Here is a 15,500-nt window from a genome sequence, read left to right on the forward strand (position 1 = left end):
ATAAAAAAAAATTCGGTTAAGCAGTATATACGTAAAAAAAAAAAAAAAAAAAAAAAAAAAAAAAAAAAAAAAAAAAATCGGTTAAAAAGTATAAACAAAAAAAAAAAAAAAAAAAAAAAAAAAAAAAAAAAAAAGAGACACTTGTATATACATATGTAAATATATACAAGTTAATATACAAATATACATGGTTTCTTCACTCATATTAATAAACATGTGCAAAATATAATATTTACACATGAAAAATATTAAGTGCTTCGGACAGAACACATTATCAATGAAAATGGTTGAAAATTTAAAAGATTAGAAACAATATGCGGAGTATTTTATTTTAAAACAATTTTACGCACAATTTTACGCACAATTTTACGCACAATTTTACGCACAATTTTACGCACAATTTTACGCTCAATTTTACGCACAATTTTACGCTCAATTTTACGCACAATTTTACGCACAATTTTACGCACAATTTTACACTCAATTTTGGCGCAGGAATATCTTTACGCATCGTGTGTTCATATATGTACATGGGTGCGTATGCGGATGTGATTTTTTTTCTAGCCATAGACAGAATGTGTAGAATAATATGCATGTAGATAATTCATATGGTAAGGTGTGGGATGGGGCAGAGTGTATAGAATAAAATTCCATACTATAAAAACGTAACGAAAAAAAAAAAAAATCATTACTACCCTGAACCAGCACTAGGAAAACGAAGGCTACACCCCCCTCCTCCTCCTCATCTCTCTCGCTTTTCCACACATCACACAGAACACATAAATATATCTCTCCTCATTTTTTCCATATTTACTTAGCCAACTTCACGTACTTTTTATATATACCATCTTGCACCGAAAGAAGCTCATCATGTGTTCCCTGGGCTTGCACAAATGAGCCATTTCTATCTGGGTTATTGAAGACAACAATTTTATCTGATCTTTTAATAGATGCAATTCTGTGAGCAATGGTAATAATGGTTTTATCCGCCTTGTCCTTTATATCTACAATAGTTTTTTCAATCAATTTTTCCGAATTGGAATCAAGAGATGATGTTGCTTCATCTAATAATAGAATTTTTGGTTCTCTCAACAATGCTCTTGCAATAGCTATTCTTTGCTTTTGACCACCAGATAAACTTTTTCCATATGGTCCAACATTTGTATCATATTTGTTAGGTAATGATTCAATAAATTCATCAATTGCAGCAAATTTGCATGCACGTTTTACATCTTCTCTTGTTGCATCATCTTTTCCAAATTTGATATTTTCATAAATCGACATATTAAACAACATAGGTTCTTGACTCACTATTGAAAATAACTTTCTTAAATCTTTTAAATTATAGTCGCATATATCAACCCCATCGAGTAATATTTTTCCACTATTTTTAAATACGGTAAAATTTTCTCCTTCATTGTTATTATTGTTATTCAAACCGAATTCGTTCACATTTTTCATACCCACATTTTGTTCTTCGTCTGCCTCCTCATTATTCTCCTCTTCATTTTTGTCAGAATTCTTATTATTACCATTTTTGAAAACAATATGATGATCATTTTTTAAATCATAAAATCGCAATAATAAGCTCATAACGGTTGATTTTCCACTACCGGTTTCTCCAACAATGGCAGTTGTTTTTTTACTGTCACAAGAAAATGTTAAATCTTTATAAATCGGTACATTTGGTCTAGAAATATACCTAAAATTAACATCTTGTATTTCTATTTTTCCTTTTATATCCGTACTTTTTTTAATTTTAATACCGCTGTTATCACGTACATCTATATTGGACTTTCTAACAATTAATGGATAGTATTTTTCAAATGACAATTTTGCATTTTCAGAATCTCCCTTGAGAGACATTAACTTTCCGGCATAACTTCCAGTAAATAAAAAAGTAAACAATGATTTCATAAAATCATCAACGTTTATAGTACCTCTTCTAATTAAGAAAGAACCAAACCAATAAGCAAAACTGTTGATAAATAATTGTGCACTTTGACTAAAACCCCATAACATAGAATTTATTAAAGTTTTTCTCTTTTGTCCTTTATTAGAATAGTCAATAGCTTTTTCAATAATTGTACAAAAATAATCTTCTAAACCGTAGATAACAACTGTATTCATATTATAAAAGGCTTCTTGAATTAAAAAATTTGGATCCTTAAAAATTTCTTCATCATTATTATATACAAATATAGTACCTGGTTCATTAACTCTTTTCTTTTCTACATTTTTATTAGCTGATAAGCGTGCTCTAATTGCAAAAACTCTCATGAATATAAAATATGTTCCTGTTAAAACTGCTGCTACGATTGGACAGAAATAAAATGACATAATCATACTAACTATAAACAGTACTATAAAATGCGTAAAAATGACAATGTTGTTTACTAAACCAGTTTTTAACAAATGTACATCTCTGTTAATATGTGATGAAAGTAAACCAGGAGCATGAATATCTTGATCAAAAAAACTAATTTCTTGATATAAAATATTTTCAAATAATCGAAGCTTCATAGTTTTTTCCACTTTTTCTCCTATCACATTGTTATAATAATTCTTAAGCGTTTCAGATATAAACATTGCAATTGCAATTCCTAAGATATACAGGGAATATTTATTAGAATTCTTTTCTAAATTAGCAAAATCGAAAAGTGTAGATACATACTTTGCATATAAAAGAGCAAATAATGGGTATAAACCTCCCGCTACAATAATACTCAATACTATAATTATAATATCCTTTTTATATGCAAATATTTCTCTGTAAACGACACGAAGATTGCTTGGTGCCTTAGGTTTTCTTTTGAACATATTTCTGAAGAAGGCCCATCTTCCACTTGCATCTGCTCCTCCTGCAGCATTATTTCTTGTTCCATTCACTTTTTCATTATCATTTGCAGATTTACTTTCATTTCCATCTTTCATCATATCATTCATTTCGTTTATGTCTCTGCCTGATTCGGAATCTTTGTAAATACTACTTTTCATATCTGATTCATTGTCATTATCATTATTGTTTGAACTTTTGGAAGATATCTTCTGATTATGAATCATGGTATAGTAAATACCCTGCTTATTTTTCATCAAAGACTCATGTGTTCCTTGCTCAATAATATAACTTCCTGCATTGCTAATTCGATTGTTCTCATTCTTATCATCATTCTTATCATCATTCTTATCGTCATTCTTATCGTCATTCTTATCGTCATTCTTATCTTCATTTTTGTTATAACCATTGTTGGTATTTCCTTCAATCACATCGATACTGGGTATAATACCATTTCCTCGATTTGACAATACAAAAATAGTGTTGGCATATCTTATTGTGCTCAATCTATGTGCGATAATGATTGTAATTCTGTTTTCATTTCCTTTTAAGTTGTTTATGGTTTTCTGGACTAGGTATTCAGATTTGTTATCTAAAGAAGATGTGGCTTCATCTAAAATCAAAATTTTCGGATTTCTAATAATGGCCCTTGCAATGGATATTCGTTGTTTCTGTCCACCTGACAATTTAGATGCATTAGAACCTACCAAGGTATTGTATTTATCTGGAAGTGCGGAAACGAAATCGTGGATCAAAACTTTTTTCGAAACATTTACCACTTCTGAGTCTTCAATAATGGTTTCATAATTTTTTCTCACTTCTAAAAGTTCAGTCGAATCTGCGGTTTTTGCCATATCTTTCATGTCACTGACGCATTTGGCTCTACAACCCATATGATTGCCATTATTGCTACTATCATTATGTGATGTGAAATCATCTTCGTTCATTTCTTCTTCTGCAAGTGATTCTAAATCTTTCACACTGTATAAACTATACTTGATATTGTTCTTTATTGAATTGCTAAAGAGTAGTGGATCTTGACTCACAACTCCAATTTTAGATCTCCACCACTTTAAGTTTACATCTTTCAAATTATGAGAATCATTAATAATGATATCACCTTCTGTTGGATCATAAAGTCTTTCAATTAATTTCAAAATAGTTGATTTACCACATCCAGATTCACCAACGAATGCGTAGGTTTTTCCTTCAGTTAGGGTAAAATTGAGGTCTTTGTAAATTTCTACATCTTTTCTTGCATCATAATGAAATCGGACATTTCTGAATTCAATTTTTTTTATATCTTTCAATTTTTTCCCATCATTATTATTTTCTACCAATGGCTTTCTATTAATAATTTCATACAAATTATTGGTTGCTTCTAACGATTTCATATATTCCGTTATATTGGGCAATATAATTGTCAGCATAAACATACTAATGAGAACCCCTAACAAAATTGATATAACTGAACCACCATGAAAATCGTTATCTGGTTGTTGATTATTCAGATCTGAAATGATAATTCTTGTTCCATACCAGAAACCAAATGCATAAGAGGCTAAAATAAATCCATTAATCATACCAATGTGTAATGATTCCATTAAATTGGCTTTTAGAGTATATTTACTATATAATTTTTCTGACAAATTAAATTTTTTCAGTATAGTACTTTCACCACAATAACTTACAACTGTTCTAATGCCAACTAAAGCTTCTTCAATGATAGACATAGTGTTATTATTATAAAGTAGAGATGTTTTTTTATTAATTTTAACCTTCTTGTTACAGATAACTCCACATATATATATCAAGGGGAATACACAAGTAATACATAAAGTCAGTCTAACATTTTTAAATAAAGACCATAGGTATAAGCCCAAGAAAGCACTTGCATACGTAAATATGGTAATAAATTTAGTACCAATACCTGCATTTACTTGTTCTAAATAAAAATCTAAATCAGATGTCAATTTTGAACCAGGATTATTGTCATGAAATTGACCATCTTGGTAAAATACACTTTTTAAAAATTCAATTTTTAACGTTTTTAATATTTTGGTTGTTACAACATCCATACAGAAACTTGAAATAAATGATAAAATAAATTGAACAATTCCAATTGCTACTAGGGAAAATATAATATCATTTACATTTTCTCCTAAGTTCATATTTTTCATGATAACACCAAATACTGATACAAAAAATGGCAACGTACCACCTGATATAGTGGCGCACACAAAAGATACCCCTAATAACTTCTTATGACTTGATGGTAAACATTTAAAGGGTAGAAAAAATGAAATATTCTGTGTTTTTATTTTCTTATACAATTCAAATGTCCCTTTTTTATTCAATTCCTTTTCTACTTCATCTTTGATGCTCAGATTGTTACTACCGCTACCATTGTCCTTAGCTTGTCTTTGATGTTTTTTCATTTTCAATGGTTACTATGCAAGCTGACTGAAACGAGTGTGTGCTTTGGAATATTCAGTTGGCATATATGAGACACAACCATGCAACGTTCTTACTCCAATATGTACAAGAAATACTTAGAAGCATATATACATATATATGTATACATGTATATATATATATATCTACTCTACAACATAGAAACGGTTATGTAAATCAATATTCCATAAATTCCAAAACAACAAGGAGTTGGAAGGAAAAAAAAAGGAATCGGATTTAAAATGCGAAGAAGATATAAGTAAACAAGTTTTGCTATATATACATGTGTTTATACAATTGTTATACACTAATAAACAAAAACATAAACTACTACAATCAAAAGGATACTCATAAAAGTGTTAAATTCAAAAACAGAAAGTTTTATACGTGTAGGAAATAGTTATTATTTTCTTTTTCTTTCTTAAAGAATTTTTAAACAATTTATATTTTCAAAAATGGAGTAGTATGATAGGCATTTATACCTACGTGTACAAAGAATATATTAATATTTTAAGTAAATGTGCAAAAAAAAAAAAAAAAAAAAAAAAAAATTATACACATATGTGATACACGCACTCTCATATACGTAGTACTCATTTTTTCTCTTTTGTCGGTTTTTGTTTTAATGAAAAATACACCCAAAAAAAAAAAAAAAAAAAAAAAAAAAAAAAAAAAAAAAATTTAAAAAAATATAAAAAAAAAAAAAAAAAAAAAAAAAAAAAAAATTTTTAAAAAAAAAAAAAAAAAAAAAAAAACTCTATATAAAAAAAAAAAAAAAAAAAAAAAAAAAAAAAAAAAACACAATATAGAGCGTTTTATCTATGTACTGTCGTAAATATTTCTTCCTAAGTATTCAATCAAAAATAGGTATTCAAGAACAGATGTTACCATTAATAGCTTTCTAAATTAATAAATCTTGTTAAAAAAAAAAGTTATTACTATATAATAAAATGCATTCATAAATAATAAAAAATATATATGAAAAAAACAAAACATAACAAAAAATGTATTTAGAAAAAAAAAAAAAAAAAAAAAAAAAAGTAATAATAATATATATATATAAATATGTATGTGAGGTATAGTAAAGCAAAAAACATTAATTAGTCATGTTCTTTTAATGCTTAAGGTAAAAAAAAAATATTCATCTCAATAAAATTTTGCTCAAGCATATGTATATATATATGCATGAAGTTAAAAAATATGTACAGCATTTTTTTTTTTTTTATAGAGTTGCGACATTTAAAAATAATCACGTGCATCTTTTTATCATCTGCACGATTGCTTTTTTGCTGCCACTTTTTCTGTTATGTTTTTCGATATATAATATATATTATATATATATGTATGCCTTTCTTTTTTATTATCTTCTTTTTCTTCCTTCGCATCATATCCTATAATGATAATGACTATTAGTGCAAAGTTTTAATAATTTAATCCATTTATTTATTTTTTTTTTTTTGCATTATTGACCCCTTATATATATTTGCCAAATGCAAAAAGATCTATAAAAATAAGTGCGTAATGTTTCTTTTTGTTTATTTCTTAATTCTTTTATATAATTTTTTCCTTTTTTTTTTTTTTTATTGCCACTCATAATAACGAAAGTCCATTTTTTTTTTTATGTATAAAAAATAATTGTAGAATCGTATTAATCGGGGCCCTTTTTCCTTTACTCAAATTGAAAACGAGATTGGGGTAACCGTAAATATATATATTCTATTGTCATATGAATATTTTATGTGTTAACAAATTATATTATTCACAACATTGTGGTGTTATGTATATCATTTTCAAAATAGGCGTATAAAAAAAAACTTTTAATAATATATGCAACAACTGTTGTTATATAATAAAATGGTACATATGATTCTTATACATACAATATAATAAACATTTTAGGGGATTTGTTCAGTGCACGCCTTGTTAGAAATATAAACCTCTCCACATAAAAATAAATCGGTTTAGAAATTTGTATATATATATATATATATATATATATATATAATACATATAGGATGTAATTTTCATTTGGCCTCTTTTTCAAGCTAATGTTGAATATCATACTTTTGTGCCATAGTATATACCCCGCAACCCACCGGTTTCCACCCTATATGTAACGTTCAAATAAACTAAAAACAAAAAAATACGCATAGAAAATAACAGTTCATAATATAGATATAATACCTACTTTACAGTATTTATAATGACAAGCTTTGATAGCAAGCATGCACATGCGTACATATACAAATAAAAAGTACTACATCATTATGTGCACATAAAATATATATATTGCTTACATTTGTGCATTTTTTTTTTTTGCTCGACACACCCAAAACTTTCCAATTTTAGTTTTTTCAAAAATAAGTCTTTCATATATTATTGATTTTCTTCTTTTTTTTTTTTTTTTTTGTTTTGAACCATTAAAAACTTTTGTGTAACTTTATGTTTCCAACAGCCACCCACTATGATAAGAATTATGAGTATAAGAAAATTTGTGTACAATAATTTTAAGTGGACTTGGCTTCTACCACTTTTTCTTAATATTAAAAAAAACTGCATGCAATAGTGGGGTGAGTACATGATAAAAACAATTCCGTCTTAATGCCTCTAAAAACTGAATTACTTTAGGTTTAAAAAAAAAAAAAGAAAAAGAGACTCCATTTTGACTGTAAATTATTTCCTAATAATGTATTAAATAAGAATGTTTTTTGTATGAACTTTTTTCTTTTTTTTTTTTTTCTTCTTTTATACATTTTTCATATTCGGCAAAGGAAAAATTGTGCTTATTGTCCAAACACAAGGCACATAAGAAATTGCCCACGCTTAAATGTTGAGGAAAAGTATTCCTTTTATATTTTGGGGCGAATGCAACATATATATATTTATGCTGCTAATGCTGCTATAATTAGATAATTATGTGTCTAAATAAAAAACGAATTCATATTATGTACATTCAGTTTAAGAGAAACTTCGTGGAACGTATTATTTACAAAGAATTATAGGCATTAGAAATATCTTATCAGTAAAAAATATAGCCCCTCATTTTAAAAAAATTTTACTGCAAGGAATTGTGCATTTTTGCGGTTTTGCAATTTTGTCTCTATTTTTATTTGGTATACGTAAATATACGCCTATTTCAGCAAGTTATGAGTATGTTTTTATTTCAATCTAAAAATATTGAATGTTAATATAACATATCTGTAAAATTAAAAAAATGATATATTAATCTTCATACCGTAATAATACCTACAAGTGTAGTTAATGTGACTTTTTCATATCTTCTATCCAAGCTCCTCTCATTGCTCTAGGTTAAAACTATATTTAAAATTCTTTCATGTTGAGGGGGATACCACAAAATGATGGTTTTAAAAAGGATGTTATCTAAATAAAAATAGAATAATCATATTGAAAGTTTTTAATTAATCAAGTTTTTCCAATTTTCTTAACGGTTTTTATTGTATCTCGTTCAAGACGAATGTACATGTAATATTTAATCGTGTGTATTGTGTGTGTGCAGGCGCATTTTTGTCTATATGAACATATACAATCGTCCATATATATATATGCAATTCCACATTGCCACTTTTCTTGGAAGCACTAATGTTTAAAAAAACAGAATAATCAATGAATGGGCCAATGTATATGAACGAATATATAAGAAGATAGGGAAAAAGGTGCATCCGTGCGCACGACGTAAACAGATCATGTAAGCGGATCTATGTATGTATACGTGTGTATATGTATGCATGTAGATGTACACCAAACTGTAGATGCTGATCTACATAATAAAACTTAAAGAAAAAATAAAAAAATGATTGTATGATTCATTTACATGGGGGTGGGAGTGGATATGTCTGATCTTACATTTTAAAGCAATGAAACTCCTTTTAAATTCACAATTTAAAAGGGATATACAGTTAATATGTGATGCAAGAATAAGATATAGAATAAAAAAAATAAAATATAAAAAAAGGAACAAAAAAAAAAAAAAACATGATACGAATAATAACGTAAAATAGCTTTTTTTTTTTTTTTTTTTTTTGATTCACTAATCAGTTTTGTGTGAATCTATATATTCATCAATCTCTCCCCCACTAAAAGGATATCATGCTTCTACCTGTGTTTGTGCTTCTATCTAATATGTAATTTTCATACCGATAAATTCATTACGTTCAGTGCATGCTTGGAAAAAATAACATTAATCATGATAGTTTTGCACATAAAAATTAGCATCTGAAAGTAAGTGTTCTACCTGTGGCCGTAGTAATTCTATTATCATTAAAGATAGTGATTTTTTTATAACATGTCCACATGTTAAACAGTATGGTTCGGTTGATACAATGTCCTCGGGTGTAGATTCTGTCATATATTGATAGCATGAAACACACGTTTTGGGTTCTTGGCCAATTAAATATTTTTCAATATTTTTATTTCTACTAAGAACATTACTTTGTTGGTCTATTATTTCTCCTTCTCTACCTGGTTCGTTCTGGTGCTTCTCCTTTGTTTTTTTTTCTTTTTCATTTTCCTCCACCCGGAATTGTGGTTCCCCATTTTGTGTTCTTTTATTTTGCGATCCCCTATTTTGTGATATCTTACTTTGTGACCCCTTACTATGTGAAAACTTATTTTTCGCATTACCACTTTTCAAATTAGCACTTTTCAAAAATACATTTTTTGAAACATAATTTTGGACTTTCACTTTTCCCAAAGGGACATATTCTTTTAAATTCTCATCACTGCACGATGAAAATCCTGCTAGTGTGTTCACAGGGGTGACATAAGAAGTCAATTGTGTCTTCAAAGTGCTTTGTTTCACGCTTTCATTACGATCACGTATAGTATGACGATTACTACTTCTACAGTTGCTGCTATTACTGTGGCCATTAGTGCCATTATAATCATTACGGCTTCTGTTTCCATTGTCATAAAATGCATGATTTTCCTCTAATGCCTTCATACTATTTTTCTTTTTAAAATTGGTGCAGTAAGTAGTCCCTTTTATTTCACTTGAATTATTTTTATTGCCACGATCCTTTTCCTTGTACTCTTTTTCATTCTTACAAATGTAATCAAATTTCTTTGTACCTAAATTAATATCGTCATAATTATTTCTTTTCAGTTCCTCTGATTCTATCATTTGTCCATTTTTAAAATTTTTTAAGGGGTATCCTCCTTTTGGCTCCCTATATAATAAATTGTCTTTTGTTACACTCATTTCGTCATTCATATTATAATTACATACAAATGGTTGTGTCAAATTTTTCATGTTCCCTGCCTTTCTACAATTTTCATCACTACTTTTATACGACGTTTCATTATAAACATTACTGTTCATAAAGCATTTCTTATTTCTACTTCCATGTACATTATCATGCACTTTTTTGTCATTATGATCTAAACTACTAAGTGTGTCATATTGGGGGTCGTTAAGCACGCCGTTATGTACCTCGCTAAACATATTCATGCTTGTTATATTGTACATATTATTATTGCGTACACTTGGTTCAATGCCGATGCTATGCATAATTCCACATTTTTCCATAGATACATTCATCATATGTGGACTACAAACATCGTAGTTATATGGAGAATAATTGTTAAAAACATCACTATTATAGTTGCTACTGATACTACCAGGATGATTATTCGTGGTACCATTATTGATATACAAATCTCCATAAATATTATCATCTACGTTATGATTAATTACCTTGTTTACTGGGCCATCTAAGTTAAAGCCATTTGTGTTGTAATTACCATTCAGTTGCATAGTCCTTAGGCCATATATGTTATTATTATTATCATATCCATTGTTATTATCAAGGTTGTTGTTGTTGCTAGTTTCATATAACATGTTGTGCTGCATGTTTTTATTTTTACCTCTATAATTTTTATTAGGTTTTGTTATATTGTTAGGGTTGGAAGGGGCATAGTCCTGCAAAAAACACGGATTGTTATTGCTACCACTGTTTTTACCACTGTTTTTGTCGCTGTTTTTGCCGCTGTTTTTGTTGCTATTTTTGCCACCGTAGTTGCCACTGTGATTAGCGCTCTGATTGATCATAATATGATTGCCATTACCGTTGTTATAATTACTATCATAACTGTTATGGCCGTGCATGCTGGTTTCTCCATAGACCACATTGCAGTTACTGCTCTGAGTTACATTTTTGTGATGGTCATTATTCATGTCTATAGACTTATTTACGTTTATGTCGCTGATATTGTAGCAGCTGAAGCTGTTGTTATAGTTGTTCATATTTTCAGTATTCATCGTATGTAGGTTATTATTTTCATCGAAATTGTTATCCATAACATCGTTAGGGTTCATCTCATTATTGTAAATTCCATAATTCGAAATGTAGTTATTCCTCCAGTTGTTGTTTCTTGCATTGTTTTTCATGTTTCTAACGCTATTTCTGGTGAAATTTCTTCCATGGTTATTCCGTAAATCGTTTCTCGTCACTACGTTATTCATCATGTCGCCATTCATCACATTGTTATTGCTGTTGTCTATACTAACATTGTGATTATTGTACATTCCACTGCCATATACCCCGTTTGCGCCATTTAATCTTTTGCTATTTCCATAATTCTTATTCATACTGGTGTAATAATTGTCCACATTATTACCATGAATTCCATTAAAATTGTTGTTACTAACACTACCTTTGATGTCTTTAAAACTGCTCTTGTTGGTATTGTAAAATTTCTTATTTTTATAACTGATTTTGTTATATTCACCATTGCAATTCTCTCCTATTTGCTGGCTATACGCATTGCTAACTCTGCAACCATGACTCTTGTGTTCCCAAGTGTTATTTTCAGTATGTTTCATGTCTTCATTATAATTACACATACTAGTATTACATAATCTGGGAAAATGTGATGAATTTTTGGGACATAATTCGTTATTAATATCGACAGAATCACCCATGTTTGCCCTTGATTTGAATTTTTCATTTGTTATATTTTCCTTAAAATTTTTTGTATCATCCTTATAATTCAGTAAGGGGAAATTCGTGTTCGCATGCCCTTTGCTAATTTTTTTTCTGTCAAATTTTGTATGAATGATAAATTCGTTCGAACCTTTATCTACACCATTGTTCAGTTTATTTTTATGTAGATACATATTATCATCGAGGAATAATTTTCTGTTTTCTTTTTTAAAAACGAAATTTTCATTCAACGTTAAGTTCCTACCTTTGTCTGTACTCGAATAAGAGGAATTTTTATTGTTCCGTTCAAGTTTCACATCAATTTTGTCACTCTCAATATCTTCTCCAATATGTTCATTCCGAACCGATTTAATATTTTCTACTGAATTGGGCTCCTTATTAGTGTCACTTCTATTCATGCTTTCCTTCACAATAACGTTACAAGAATTATTAACTCCTTCATTTTTTATTTCATTTTGGTCCATAGTTTCGTCAGATTTTAATGGAAAATCAGAATGTGCCATGTCCCCTTTAAAATGTTTATTTCCGTTGTCGAGGCTTTTAATTTTAGAGTCACCATTACTATGGGCTATAGTGGAATCTTCATTCGTCCTTACACTCTCGTTTTCATCATCACAATTTTCTGAGGATCCTATATTTTTGGAGAATACATTTGATAAAAAGCAACAAGTGTCCTTCGTGCTAACTGACATGAGCTTACGTGATATGTTATAAAACTTTTCTTTCTTCTTTTTATTATCATTTTTTTTCATATTGCCCATGCTTAATATGCTTCCCTTTTCCTCATCAACATTTTCCTTTGCAGTAGCATCATCCCCTTTAATAACTTCTGCTTCAAACATTCCCCCCTCTTCTGCAATTTCCTCTACCCTTATTGTCCTTATATCCTTACCTTCGATCATGTTACAACTTTCCGACGATTTAAACTTATTCATTGAATCCTTATTTAGTATATTTCCTCTCCTTTCCGCATCGGTCTTCTCATCATTATCTTCTAAATTATTTTCATTACTCTCTTCAATAATGTTAATTTCTTTTTCTGCGCTATCCTTGCAATTCTCCTGAGACACATTACTGAGGGGTCTATATTTTAGCTCTTTATGTCCATGAGCATGTCTACAATTTGCATCCGCTTTACAATATCCATTAAGAAAAAACTTACATAATGTTGTTTTGTAAAATTCGTCGGTTGATCGAAGTTCTTCCACATTATGCGCAAAATTACATTCTATCTTCGTTTTATTACATAAATTTTTCATAAAGTTACGACACATTGCCGTTTTGTACAAATCAGGAAATGGTTTTAGTTCACTTTGGTCATGTGCATACGGACACATACTATTTAAAAATCTTTTGCACTTTTCTTTAGTGTTCATATATGGGCACATCTTGGTCTTACAAAATTGAACATTTAATGCACTCTTAAAATCGTAATTTGCTTCTCTACTTGTGGAATTAGATGTATCTTTTTTTCTTTCTTTAAATTTTAGTTCATTATTTGAACATGTTTTCTTTGATACATTTGTATAATCCTCCCTCTCTTCTAAAATTTCTCTATTCGTAATAGATACAAATGGACTAACGTTTTCTTCCTTTTCATAAATGTTACTTCTGTTCAAAGATTTACTTTTCCGCACGAAGCTACATTTTTTATTGTGTACGCTTCTACTACTACCGTTATTTTCGTGGCTTAGGTAATTATAATTCATGTTATAATTTACGATATCATGCACACCATCATTAAAGTCATCTACAGCACCACATAATCTCCCATCATTTATGTCAAAATTTTGTGAAACGATATTATCATCATTACTAACACATTCAATTTTTCTATTTTTATCATTATAAATTCCGCTTTCTTCCCGTTTATTCGTAAAGTTAAATCTTTGTTTTTCTTGATATCGATATCTTCTTCTATTTCTATTTATTTCCGTGCTAATGTTTACTTTTTCAGAGGTTGTCACTATATTATTACGATTATTATTAATCATATTTTTGACGCACTTTTCCTCGGTAACCTCTAACATGTTAATATTTGAGTCTGGATTATTTTTTCCAAAGTTTTCGTTCTTATTGTAACTACTGTTATTATTGTTGTCACCATTGTCGAATACAATACCCTTTTTTATTCGAAAATCGTTAAATTTCTTATTTCCTGTATTTCCATTTGTATAATAATTGTCTAAGCGTTTCCCTTTTTCCATACAGTGATCATTCATATATTTATCTTCATATAATAAATGATTGGACTCCCCTTTATTTTTTGGAAAATTTTTTGATCGCACATTTTTTCTAATTTTTTGATTGGAGTCTAAATGAGTTTGTCCCACTTTAAAATTGTCAATCATGTCGTCATCAATACAATTTTTCGTATGATTCCCTTTTTTTTCTTCATTTTTTCTGTTATTTGTTCTAATTTCCGATTTCCCATATTGTTTACAGTTAAAACCTTTCTCAAATACATTCTTATATGTGTTTATTTCAATTGATTTACAATTATTATTATTATTTGCGCACGTGTTGTGGATTTCTACATTCCCATTTATTAATTCATTATTGTACAATGCGTTGTTTGAATCCCTGTTGTCATATGACACACACTCCATTATTTTAATTGGGTAATATTTTGTGTAGAGAGAAATGTGAAAATGGTGTAACTGCAGGTTTAATTACTTTGTATATGTATAGGGGCAAATGTATGTGTGGACATGTGTATATGTATGACATATATGCATGTACATATAAATATACACGTGTATATATATATTTAATTATAGAAGTGACATTTCTAGTATATTATCCTAATATACAAGGTGACTACTGTGCACATAAATCATATGCGTGAATTAAATGAATTTATATACGTGTAATAAAAATACAAAAATGATCAATACTTTCGTCCACTTCAATCAATATTTGTGAACAAGCAATTTTACACATATTTACTTTTGCATAAAGGTAAGAATATAAAAATGAGATACTTTTTTAAGTGATTCCTTTAAATTTATATATGTAAATGGGTAAATTCGCATTGGGTATATACGTGTATACACATTTGCTTATAAATATGCATAAGTTTGCATATTATATATGTACCTATGTATTTTCATATAAGTTGGGTATGCACATGTACATGTTTTTGCTAATTACAAAATAGTATATTATATGCAATTTAGATACATCCCATCATGAACTATGTATGTATAAATTTGCAAATCAGACAAGTAGCACAAAATATATTTAAA

General features: G+C 28.7%; 2 protein-coding genes across 2 annotated transcripts; both read right to left on the minus strand.

Annotated features, from left to right (window-relative positions):
• Positions 1 to 810: 810 nt before the first annotated feature.
• PGO_100840 (multidrug resistance protein) lies at positions 811 to 5,274 on the minus strand (the record flags this gene model as incomplete). Its single annotated transcript, XM_028688115.1, has 1 exon — positions 811 to 5,274. One exon carries the CDS (start codon positions 5,272 to 5,274, stop codon positions 811 to 813), a length of 4,464 nt encoding a protein of 1,487 aa, XP_028543916.1.
• A 4,214-nt stretch (positions 5,275 to 9,488) lies between these two features.
• Positions 9,489 to 14,861, minus strand: PGO_100850 (hypothetical protein, conserved; the record flags this gene model as incomplete). Its single annotated transcript, XM_028688116.1, has 1 exon — positions 9,489 to 14,861. The coding sequence occupies one exon, from the start codon at positions 14,859 to 14,861 to the stop codon at positions 9,489 to 9,491; it is 5,373 nt and encodes a 1,790-aa protein (XP_028543917.1).
• Between the last annotated feature and the right edge of the window lie 639 nt (positions 14,862 to 15,500).

The sequence above is a fragment of the Plasmodium gonderi genome (assembly GCF_002157705.1).
Source record: "Plasmodium gonderi DNA, contig: Chr10, whole genome shotgun sequence".
Classification (NCBI taxonomy): Eukaryota; Apicomplexa; class Aconoidasida; order Haemosporida; family Plasmodiidae; genus Plasmodium; species Plasmodium gonderi.